Source organism: Palaemon carinicauda, chromosome 22 (genome assembly GCF_036898095.1).
Source record: "Palaemon carinicauda isolate YSFRI2023 chromosome 22, ASM3689809v2, whole genome shotgun sequence".
Lineage (NCBI taxonomy): Eukaryota > Metazoa > Arthropoda > Malacostraca > Decapoda > Palaemonidae > Palaemon > Palaemon carinicauda.
The window spans coordinates 40,566,027-40,578,526 of NC_090746.1; the positions used below are offsets into that span (position 1 = coordinate 40,566,027).

Sequence of the window (12,500 nt, forward strand, 5' to 3'; positions counted from 1 at the left end):
GTCTGGAAGAACCTGCCTTTGGTAAACGAGCAGGATTTGTTATTCTGCTATTATGAGTCATCTACATACCGTAGGAGTCTGATGTCCAAAGCATAAGCCCAGGTTGAGACAATGTCAAAGATCCTGGTGGAGACCTGAGGAAGTTGTGGGAAGGCCCAATCACATCACTTCGAAACGATAGACCTTGTTCCTCACAAGGAACCTCATGTACTAACTAAATCTGGGATGGATAGGAACCTGAAAGTAAATGTCTACCTGGACTACGGTCAACAGGATCATACTCTTTGAGGCCAAAGACAAAAAAAGAAGAATCTTTGCAAGGAAAGAGAGTGAGGCTGCTCGCCTACACTCACCACGTGTCATCAAGTACCTTGTGAATAAATTCAACAGCCGTTCCAGTTCCGCTCAAGACATTCCATTATTTGAAGCACGAAAGGTTTTTATACATATATAAACAAATGGGGACGAACACAAGGGTCCAAAATTAAGGAACACAATATAAAATCGTGAAAGGAATAGTGGAAAAACTATTGACTACACCGTCACCATATGTGGAATTAATTGTAGAAACGTGTATATGGATAGTAAGAAAATGTAATTAGGTATATAAACATAATATGGTCTACTACACTATCGTAACATCAGAAAGAAAAGGATGATTGCAAGAGATAGTAATAAAGGTGCCTAATAAAGATACTAGGGAGAAAATGTGACATATACTATATGTAGAATGCACTAAAATAGTGTAAAGGAACTAAGAAGGCATTCAGAATGAAAGCTTTAAAAAGGAAATATAAGATAGGATTGCCCAAGTACTGGAGGAGACTATAGGAGTTGATACTGTCCTGAGAAAGGCGAAATGCAATAACAAATTAGGCAATTTTGTTATGATGTAAATTGAAAGTGAGCAGGTTAAAAAAATATATTTATATGATTTTGTTGACAATTCCGCCAAAAAAAGAAAAAAAAAAAAGTTACAGGAACCAGGAACAGGAAATCGTTCTCGAAGTGAGCGTAAGCACAACTTACTTTTATTATCTCTTCATTGCACATAGTGCATAGCAAGATTTTTAAAATGCCATTTCCGTTCTACAATAGTTATCATATAACAAGCATGTCCATACAGTCTATCATTTTTGTCCCTGTATTTCCTAGCATTTATCTTTCATACCAACAGGAATTCATGGTACGTATCTTCTAAAGCTCAGTATGTTTTCAGTTTCTTTCTTACATATAATTACCCTTTTGTATAAGCATAATGTTCCCAATGTATATATATATATATATATATATATATATATATATATATATATATATATATATATATATATATATATATATATATATATATATATATATATACATATATATATATATATATACATATATATATATATATATATATATATATATATATATATATATATATATATATATATATACATATATTATTTGATACTATGAGTATACAGTATCAGCAACAGTATAATAACCTAATACCAACTATTGATCTGACATTGGAATATACCCTGTTATTTTTCTATGTAGCACCATAATATCACTGATCTTCCATTGCCTATTCACCCTAGTGCCATCTCCTCCCCCCACCCCCACCCCCGCAAAAAAAAAAAAATAAATAAATCAGTTATAACTCCTCAAGTGCTCCCCAGTCTCCACTAATAGATACCTAACTACGCCACTGGGTAAGGGTTGATGAATTGGACACTGGAGAGACAATTATGATGACGAAGAATAAACTAAATATGATATACCTTAATGCAGCAGCAAAGGACACAGTAGTGATTTGAACTGTGATTTATTTATGGAGAAAGAGGATATATAAACCAAAGCATATACTTTAAATAAAAAACCTAAGCTAAACTGAATGTTGTGGTAAGTGTTCAGAACAGTAGAGTGAATCTTCATGATATTTGATGAAAGAAGTAGCAATATACATTGAGAATGTTTTAGAAATTTGTATAGTGGAAAGGAAGTTTAAGACTAGTACGTGTAGATTACCATAGCTAACAATTATAATTTGTCTGCAATTACCAAAGCTTTGCACGTGCCCAAGTGGTGTGCCCAAGGATTTTTGCTATGAACTTAGCATTAAGGAATTATCCGAACTAGACTAACAATCTATTCATCTTGTGTTACACATTTGCGATTATATAGTAACAAGTTCTCGAAGTACTGGATTTTGAATATTCAGTACGCAGTCACTCTTTATAAACAGAATAATTTGCATTATTCTAAGTAGCCATGCTTAAATGTTGGACTTGGGAAATGCCTGGTTACGTATTGGCATGAGTACACCTACTGTAACTGATATTTGACATATAATCACAAACAATAATCTCAATGAAAATCTTAAACATTACTATTATCACTTTCTTTATTCAAATAAGTTAAGAGAATACGTTTTTGTCAGTTTTTGTGATCTACCACCCTATGTATTTACCTCCAGTTTTTTGCTAGGACTTTGGACTATTTTTCCATCTCTTAATTTTCTTAATTTGTATATGAAAATTACTGTCATCTTTTTTTACACAGAAGATACTTCAGACAAAAATGAAATGACACTAACTAATGCCTAACCATAAATTTTATCGCGTACCGATTCAGATAAACTGGCGTTTGGCTATTACATATTAGCCGTAGTGATTGGAATGCTAAGCAAACAAAAGGGCGTAATATAATCTTAAACGCTTCATAAAGATAAGAATAAACACGTTATCTAGATCAGCAAATATAAATGTTATAGAATCCAGAGACAAAATAGAAGACAGTTTAAATACATTTGATGAGGACTGCCTTAATGTACAATGTACGCCCCTCTGATTTCATAACTCAGACGTGCTCTGGGAAGATATATTTTTCTTATGTAGATTGCCTGGCTCTTGCGGCCAAGCACAGGGCCATGCAATAATGCACCCAGTAGGTGATAGGTTTGTTTTGGTTTGTAGGTGATTGAGGATAAAGGATATTCATCAACTTTTATTTGTGTGCGGTTGAGGATAAAGGGATGAAACAGAATCAGCAACATTCTCGTAGAACTTGCTATTGACTAACCTTTGTCTGGAAGTCAAAGCCTATAGGAATGAAAGCATACTTTTGAGATCAGTTTTCATCTCCTAGGTACACTGCTTGCCAAATATAAGTAGCACTGCTCAAATGTGAGCTCTACAAGATTCTTTTTGCATCATCTAAAATCTCGGATGCAAGCAACGGACAATGTTGTAAAGTAGTGTTATTTCTTTCTTCCCTTTCACTTCAATTTCATTCATGTTGATAAGTTTGTGATATCACAACTGGAATGACTTTCCCTATGGGTAGATACAAATGCACCAGTATCATTTGTAATTATTCAAAATGAGTTCTAATTCTAGCTGGGTGTATGCGGTGCTGAAGATACCCATACCAAAATGAAGAAACACATAATTGGATTGGTAGGAAAAGACTAAAACATCCCGAAAGTAATAAATAAATTATTGATATAAGAATTATAGAAAAATATCAGTAAAAATAAGAATGAAGAAGAACAAATAATTGAAACAGGAGAAACCTAAGATTTCATTATTCCAGCGTTGTGAAATTTATATCGGCTGACCCTGAACAATATGTTTTGCTAACCTTGCGATGTAGGACTCCAACCATACCATTCCAGTTCCCATTACTGTCTTTGTTCCCGAACCCGTCAATCGGAACTAGAACATCCGTGAAATTCAAATGGCGTCTGGCAATAAGCATTAGGTCATTGGCGTAACCAACTGCTTCATCCAGTCCTCCGCCTTCTTTATATTCGAATACAGTTGGTTTCTGAAAGAAAATTTTTGCCAGTTTACCTTGTCAAACAAGTTACCTTCAATTCCTGATAATACTTGATGAGGCATAATGAAGTTTTTTTATGAATGCTCCTCTCGAAACTTTGGACTGTTATGAATGGCGTCAAAATCAGTTTCAAACAAACCTGTAAGCAAGTAATCCTGATCGTTCTATTCTGCAGGTCAAATGAAGGCCGCGGCCAAAGAGGTCGTAAAATATTGAAATTTCCATGAAACCAGCTACTAGATGTCTTAAGGGTCCACGAACCATCTCCTGGGGCTGTTATACTGCCAATCTTTACATATCTGGAAAATCAAGTAGTAAAGTTATAAAAGTTCAGGTGATAAATTCTCTTTTGCTATTGTCAAATTCACATGCATATAGGCGTCGTATACTAAACGCAATTTCTCAATTACTTTTTTGCCTCGTTAATGGAATACTTTTCCATCGTTAATGCAATTGTTCTATACCTTTATGGAAATAAAGTAAATTCCTGTTTGCATTTAGCAGACTATTTGCAGTTTTACCTCTTGATTAGGGATGCATTCGTGGTTTCGTATGGATAAAGATGAGAAGGTTTTCTGTCACTGAATACCACGATGCCTCTCATGCCTTCCTGAAGGCTGCTCGTCAATTCATTTAAGACATTGCTAAAAGAAACTTTCCGAGAGGGCCACGGCGTTGAGACAGATTCATCCGATTCAACGAAAGAGGGAACCCAAATCCATCGAGTATTCTGAAATTAGGATTTAGAGTTATAATTCGTATTTCTGGCAATTGGTCCAACGTTGGACACCAAACAACACATTTTTAGCCTCTCGGTATCTGAACTCTTGCCTATTACCTACCGAACATTAATGGAATGATTGATTACATTACACTGTATGAGTAACAAACCCTACCAATATTGTTTATGGATAATTCCATGCTGATCTTTTCATGATTATTATTATTATTATTACTAGCTAAGCTACAACCTTAGTTGGAAAAGCAAGATGCTATAAGCCCATGGGCTCCAACAGGGAAACATAGCCAAGGACGGAGAGGATATATGGAACTAAGTAAAACTATATGAAAAATAATGAGCAATTAAAATAAAATATTTCATAAACAGTAACAATATCAAAACAGATATTTCATAAATAAACTATAAAAAGACTGATGTCAACCTGTTCAACTTAAAAACATTTGCTGCAAGTTTGAACTTTTGAAGTCCTACCGATTCAACTCCCGATTTGGAAGATCATTCCACAACTTGGTCACGGCTGGAACAAAACTTCTATAGTACTGTGTATTATTGAGCCCTATGATGGAGAAGGCCTGGCTATTAGAATTAGTCCGGGAAGATCTGAATGTAAAAGATGGTCAGAATTATGAAAATTCTTATGCAAGATGCATAACGAACTAATTGAACGACGGTGCCACCGATTAATATCTAGATCAGGAATAAGAAATGTAATAGACCATAAGTTCCTATCCAACAAATTAACATGAGAATCAGCAGCTTAAGACCAGACAGAAGAAAATACTCGAAACAAGGTAGACTGAAATAATTAAAACATTTATACAGAATAGATTGATTGCCAGGGCAAAGTATCTTTAAAAACATGAAAAGTTTGTGTTACTCACAAAAGCATTCATAGAAGAGTTGTTGTAGAGGAGTTTCACCTGTGGAAATAATAAAGAAACATTGACTATTTCGAATCAAATGCACATGCTGGAAGTAACTAGATAATGAGAAAAGAGTTGGGTAAGAATAAGTTGCAGAACTCATACAGCACATAGTACACGTTTATTGATTAGTTTCAAAATGGGACAAAATGAATGTGATTAGACATTCGACTACACAGTAATAATAATAATAATAATAATAATAATAATAATAATAATAATAATAATAATAATAATAATAATAATAACTAGCTTAACTCAATGTTGCTCACTATCTCGCAGTTCACTGTAATGTTGCTACATTTAACAGCATAAGAAGGCTAAATGATAGCTGTGTCTTTCCAGTTGTAAATATTACCATGAAATTTGGCAGTAACAGAAAAACTATGTTTCCCATCAATCCCTGAAATTTTCATTTATATATGTGAATTATTCTAGGAACAATTTACTCCACCGCCAAAAATAGCCATTCAACTCATACCGAAATAAACGTTTGCTGTGGCTTTTCTAGGGCCTATTTACAACGAGTAATTTACAGAGCCGCCGAAAATCGTCCTCCCATGGATATATTGGAAAATGGCTACTGTCACTTTTCTATGGCAAGCATCAATATAGAAATTGATGTGAATGTAGTTCACATAACATCCATTAAACCATGTGATAATCTTTTGGATATCTGTAAAATTCCAGGAGTCACTTACGAACAAATGTGACATCCAGGGCATGCCTATAGCAGGTACAAACATGAAAATTGGTAAAAATAAAGCTTATATATATACATATATATGTATATATATATATATATATATATATATATATATATATATATATATATATACATATATATATGTATATATATATATATATATATATATATATATATATATATATATATATGTATATATACATATATACAATGTATATATATATATATATATATATATATATATATTATATATATATATATATATATATATATATATATATATATATATATATATATATATATTATATATGTATATATGTATATATATACACTGTATATATATATATATATATATATATATATATATATATATATATATATATATATATATATACGTATATATATATGCATATATATATATATATATATATATATATATATATACATTATATATATGTATAAATATACATACATATACTGTATATATATATATATATATATATATATATATATATATATATATATATATATATATATATATGTAAATATTACCTTAGAATTTCATTTGAATATATCTATTGGTATAGGAGTCATTGACTCCACCGCCGAAAATCTCACCTGCTTCCCCCTCCCCTCCCCAACCCTGCTCCGAAATCTAAGGTTAGCGTGAGATACCTACAAAAAAGTTTTACAGGTATGAGGAGTCGTACTTTACAGTATTATCACCAAATACAGAGCATGGAGTTATGGATAAGTCATCCGATTTTATAAGCTGTAATTACCAGCCATTGTCCACGGCCAATTTAGCAATATAAATCATATGAATTCATAGCTTCAAAGTAATAGAAGGTGTTTACGCCACAGGAGACATAAGAAAAAAATGGGGAAATTACTTATTCACAGAGAGAGAGAGAGAGAGAGAGAGAGAGAGAGAGAGAGAGAGAGAGAGAGAGAGAGAGAGAGAGAGAGAGAGGGCGGGGGAAAGAGAGAGAGAGAGTAACTTTATTGTTTTAGTAAAGTGGTATATCACACAAGAAATCGATTGGATAAATAGTGCAGAATAGTATAATCACGCTAAATTGAGTGAGATGTGGCATATAGAATGCAAGAGGTTCATATTTAAACCATATGGAAATTGAATTAATTCGTGTATATTCACTTGAGGTTTTGTTCTGACATAAATGTGGCGGCACTTCATTATCTATGAAATATTGACTGTAGAAACAGCCCATCAGGAAAAACGATAATGTACCAAGAAATAGTGCAAGAAATTGTGGTTTACAAGCCCCTGCAGAGTTATTATCATTATCTAGACTCTAGATTCTATAGTAAGGAAGGTTGGAATGTAAATCTAAAGAAAGCACAGCTGCTGTAACAAGGCTCTCAATCCTGTTAAAGAGCAGGAGAGAAAGCTGTACAAAGTTTCATACATCATGCTCTCTCTCTCTCTCTCTCTCTCTCTCTCTCTCTCTCTCTCTCTCTCTCTCTCTCTCTCTCTCTCTCTCTCTCTCTCTCTCTCTCTGTTACAGTTGCTAGTTTGACCGTTGTACCGCGAGGCTAAAATAAAGTTTTTTTTTCTTGAGCATCTTTGCACCCCTCATCAGGCAACATCTTCACGTATTTAAGCCTACTCCTAAAGAATGAGTGATTATCAAATTTCATGGTTCATTCCGTCTTCTGCTGAGCTTTGGAATCCTTTTCCTAATTTTGTTTACCTTGTCTATCACTTTTTTCATATAAGGAGCCGGAAAGTACGCCGCTTTCTTCGTGATTACGCCCCACCCTTTTTATTTTGTCCCATTTTTTTATGCTCGAAGTTCAACCATTAAGGCTCCCGCTTCACCGGTGAGGGACCATGGGTTTAACTTTCCGTAGATTTGTGCATTCAAGTACTAGGATGTAAGCTAAGTTTAGAGAGGATTAAGAGTTAGGTAATACTACATCCGGTTTCATAGGTATTGTGGGCAGTTTTCAATAATGAAAACATTAAAAACTTTTTTAAGATGCACTATGAATTTTGAATAATTAAATGCACTTGTAGACTGTAGTGCTTTCAATGGAGACAAATTTCCTGTTATCATCCAGAGATCAAGGCGAAAACTATTGATCTTTTTGCACAAATCAAAACAAGAAGAACGGATTTTATTCTTAAATGAATGGATCCAACTTGAACAGTAACAACTGTTTAATTTTGTTCTTTTAGGAATCTATCAAGTTTCTGAATAAATTTTCTTATACCCGTTTATTTCCTTTTCCAACTTATTGAAATAAAGGCTATAAATTTTATGGAGCAGCACCCCACTAATCTTAGCCATTAGCCGCTAATGACCTTCATCTCAATATACATACTAATAACCGTAATGATGAATGATACAAAGATAATACAGTATCTATCTACTTATCTACATAAAGAAAGAGAGGGGGAATTTAGCCATTAAATAAATAACCCGCTCCTTACGCTTTCATTACCATGCAGAGAAAAATTACTTTTGTGGCCCTGTAATCAGTTACCGCTGGAAAGTTTATCACTAGAAACATGGTAGGAAAATATATTGCCTCATAATTAGTATAATATCAAACTCACGACCAGCAAAATTAGAAGAAAAATAGCCTTAGATATAAAACAAATTTATCAAACAATCCTTTGGCATTGTGATATGCTCAAGTGCGTATAAAATACATTAAATAAAATCCTACCAAAGAGAAAATTGAACACATGCTCTTTTAATTCTAGCATATCAAAGGCGAAATGAGAAAAAGAGAGAGAGAGAGAGAGAGAGAGAGAGAGAGAGAGAGAGAGAGAGAGAGAGAGAGAGAGAGAGAGAGAGAGAGAGAGAGAGAGAGAGGGTTGTTTGTTGAAATACTATCGTCGAGGAACTTTTTAGATTGGATTAAGGCTAATCGACAAGAGACAAACAAATTACAAGTAAGACGTAAGTAATAACTCTAACACCAATAAATTGCTCCAATAAACACAAATGAGCTTTCTAATGAGGCCAAAAAGTAGCTTCTGTTAAGATAGCCTTGCTATTCCGTATTTGGAGAGTTTAAGAAAAGGGCAAATTATTCTACTTCATTTTATCTTGCACAAATCATTTGTTACTCTCAAGTATCTTAGAATATGATGGTTGTTAAATTGAGAAATTTTGGTTTATTAGGCAATGTCAAATAAGAAAAGAAATTGTACAATGGAAAGGTAATATGTATTTACATGCCTCCTAAATCTTAATTAAGAATTCTGGTAATGTTACAACTTATATTGAAATAAAAAGCTTGTGGTGTCATGCCAGCAAGGGAAAGAGTTTCCGAGTAAAATATGAGCAAGAATGAAAACTTTTGGTAAAATTGTTTTAGACAAGAATCTCCAGCGATAAGATTCTAAAGAAGTATTTGAAATTATGGAAATTTTGATGATTTCCTTCAAGACAAACGATATTATTATTATTATTATTATTATTATTATTATTATTATTATTATTATTATAATAATAATAATAATAATAATAATAATAATAGTAAATATTATTATTATTATTATTATTACTACTACTACTACTACTACTACTACTACTACTATTATTATTATTATTATTATTATTATTATTATTATTATTATTATTATTATTATTATTATTATTACCTAAGCTACAAATTCAATTGCATTGGGAAGTAAATAAAAGTGATGCCGAAAACTTCTAAGGCAACGGTTAGCAGTTAACGAAGCAGTGAATAATTACAGAGGATATTGCCATAAGGGAAACATGTAATTTTCATGGTATAATAGATTATGTGAAGCAATTTTCTTTCAGAAAATTATCGCTAACTTATTGTTAACCCTGTTCTTGCATCAAAGTTTTCCAGACCACTATTCCTTTTTATAAGATATGTCTAGATATTGATTTTAGTCTTACCTTTTCCATCGTCACAACAATCCACTCCAAGGAACCAACTAAGACGTGCTGAGTATGGCTCTGATAATCAATGTCAAAGAGCCTTATCCACCACGAATGAGTATCCAGGAGCTCTAGAACAATTCCCTTTGCCCATAACATGTTCAGGAGACAGATATCTGTTAAAATAATAATTTCCTTTATATAACCAATGTCCATGTAACATTTTGTTTGTTTTGAATTAGGATGATAACAAAGCACTTTAGATTATTCCCTTTAAAAGAAATCTCCTCATTTAACTTCAGGAGCAACATACCTGGCTCACTCATAAATACGAGATGTAGATGTGTGACGATAACAGTTCTAATTGCATCTGCTACGGCAGCAGTCACTTCACTGTCAAGTCCCGTTGCGGCAGGTGAACAGGGCAATAGAGTTTCGTTCATTTCCTCGAGGTACATCAAATCAAAAGGAATCTTGAATTTAGCCCGTTGTTTCTTAATAAAGTCCTTTCTTTTGATTACAGAGGAGGCAGAGAACACGCTATCTTCACTACTATGATTAATTTCGAAATTAAATCTTTGATTGTTGTCATTCAATTGATCGAGGGATTCGTGCTGAGGAAGTTTGAATGCGTGATCTTGGCGAATTCTCTCATTCTTCGTTGGGTAGACTCTGTCTCCTTGTTTCTTGTCGTTGAGTTTTGCGCCCATATCTTCCGGATGCAAGCAGATTACACTCCCTGAGCAAAAGGATGTTTGCATGTATTATCCATTAGCTGAAATGTCTTCCAAGCATTGTCATAAGTAGGAAAAGAGAGAATGAATAATAACTCGAGTAAAATTAAGAGCAATTCGTAAATCTAAATTCACTTAAGAATATTGCGATGTTATTTTTTTGTTTTTAGTTTCCATCTCTCTTCTTCATAAAGTAACTTGTATCTCTTCATAGAAGACTTACTCAATGATAGGTAGTAGGTTGGCTAAGGCACCAACCACCCGTTGAGGTACTACTGCTACAGTTATTGGGTCCTTTGATTGGCCATACAGTACTACATTGGATCCCTCTCTCTAGTTGCGGCTCACTTCAGACATGTGAATGGTGGGTTTTACTATTGATAATAACTTTCTTTTTATCTTAGATACAAAAATATGTAAACTATTATGGGCAGGAATTCTTATTCACTATGTAGGGTATACATTTATTCCATGTTCAAGTGCCAATGATATACTCATACAATTATCTCTGAAAGACATGTTGTAATACTAATTTCTGATCTCCTACATTCACTTAGAATCGACGTATCTAACTGAAAGAATAAGAAATTTGTCATTCGGAAATTATCTTTTATCACCCCAAATTCTATGAACTCATGCTGTTTCCAAAATCTTACTGCATTGGTCTACGATATTCCAGCTTTAGGCATGAATTGCGAAAATCATCTGCTCTACTGGTTTTGATCTGAGGAGCCGATTACCTCTGAAATTACCTAATGGAGATGAAACAATGGCTACAAAGATAATTATTTGTGATGTATAATATTTTACTCTTAAAAGTACTCTCCATGCTCAAGATATATTTGTAATACATCTATTATTGTCGATCATTTAATTTATATTTTGTGTTATTCATATGCTTTAATAACGATTACCTGTTATAAGCAAAATGATGAAAGGTAGATGCTGATGATTCATCTTTTTTTTATATTTATGAAGAAACACTATACAGTAAAGTCATGTGCTGTGTAAGTTCGTTGCAGTTGTCTGTTCTCATTTGGTTTATCTGTGCTCCTCTTTACTCAATTTTCCTCCGGTTGTGATGGTTGTTCAGTTTCTGAAAAAGAAAAAAAAAAAACTGTAGAACTGCATTTTCAGTTGGCATTAATTACTTTCTTGTACAACAAATCTGATTTGAAAAACATGTGTTATCATGTATAATGGTAATCATAAAACAAATAAAAGAGAAAAAGCCTAACACTAGGCAATTTAAACAACATTTACATAAAAACAAGTGTATTTAACACTCTTAAACTGGAAATGTCACATACCACCATTTTGCTTGATATCTTGATTAAACTTTATAACTCTACCAATTAAATACAAGACGTTTAATACAATTTGAATTTTGCTTTGCATTTCTTTTACCATGAGACGAATACGGCATAATCTTACTGTGTGAATTAATAAAGTTGCAAATTAAGGAAACAATCAATAGTTCGGTCAGAAAGTTCCTGAGGTAAAATAATAATAATGATAATAAAAGCAGATTTACAGAAACTGACCATCTCAAACTGTATTCGCAATAAGTCGAAATTGTTGATAATAAACAAGGAAACAATTGACAACATTGACAAACATTTAATGGTTCTAAAAGTCAGAAATTTTGCACTTGATATATGTCGGAAACCA

The 12,500-nt window shown here is 32.9% G+C and overlaps 1 protein-coding gene across 2 annotated transcripts in view; it reads right to left on the reverse strand.

Annotated features, from left to right (window-relative positions):
- The window catches only part of LOC137616065 (glutamate receptor ionotropic, delta-1-like), a 158,789-nt gene that overhangs the window by 143,085 nt on the left and 3,204 nt on the right, over positions 1 to 12,500 (reverse strand). For both annotated transcript variants that reach the window (XM_068345742.1, XM_068345741.1), the window contains exons 2-8: positions 11,744 to 11,925; positions 10,409 to 10,834; positions 10,114 to 10,271; positions 5,455 to 5,493; positions 4,353 to 4,561; positions 3,971 to 4,130; positions 3,634 to 3,819 (exon numbers count right to left, since the gene is read on the reverse strand). In XM_068345742.1, coding sequence (XP_068201843.1) covers positions 3,634 to 3,819; positions 3,971 to 4,130; positions 4,353 to 4,561; positions 5,455 to 5,493; positions 10,114 to 10,271; positions 10,409 to 10,834; positions 11,744 to 11,786 — 1,221 coding nt within the window. In that variant the 5' untranslated portion in view covers positions 11,787 to 11,925. The remainder of the gene's footprint in view (positions 1 to 3,633; positions 3,820 to 3,970; positions 4,131 to 4,352; positions 4,562 to 5,454; positions 5,494 to 10,113; positions 10,272 to 10,408; positions 10,835 to 11,743; positions 11,926 to 12,500) is intronic.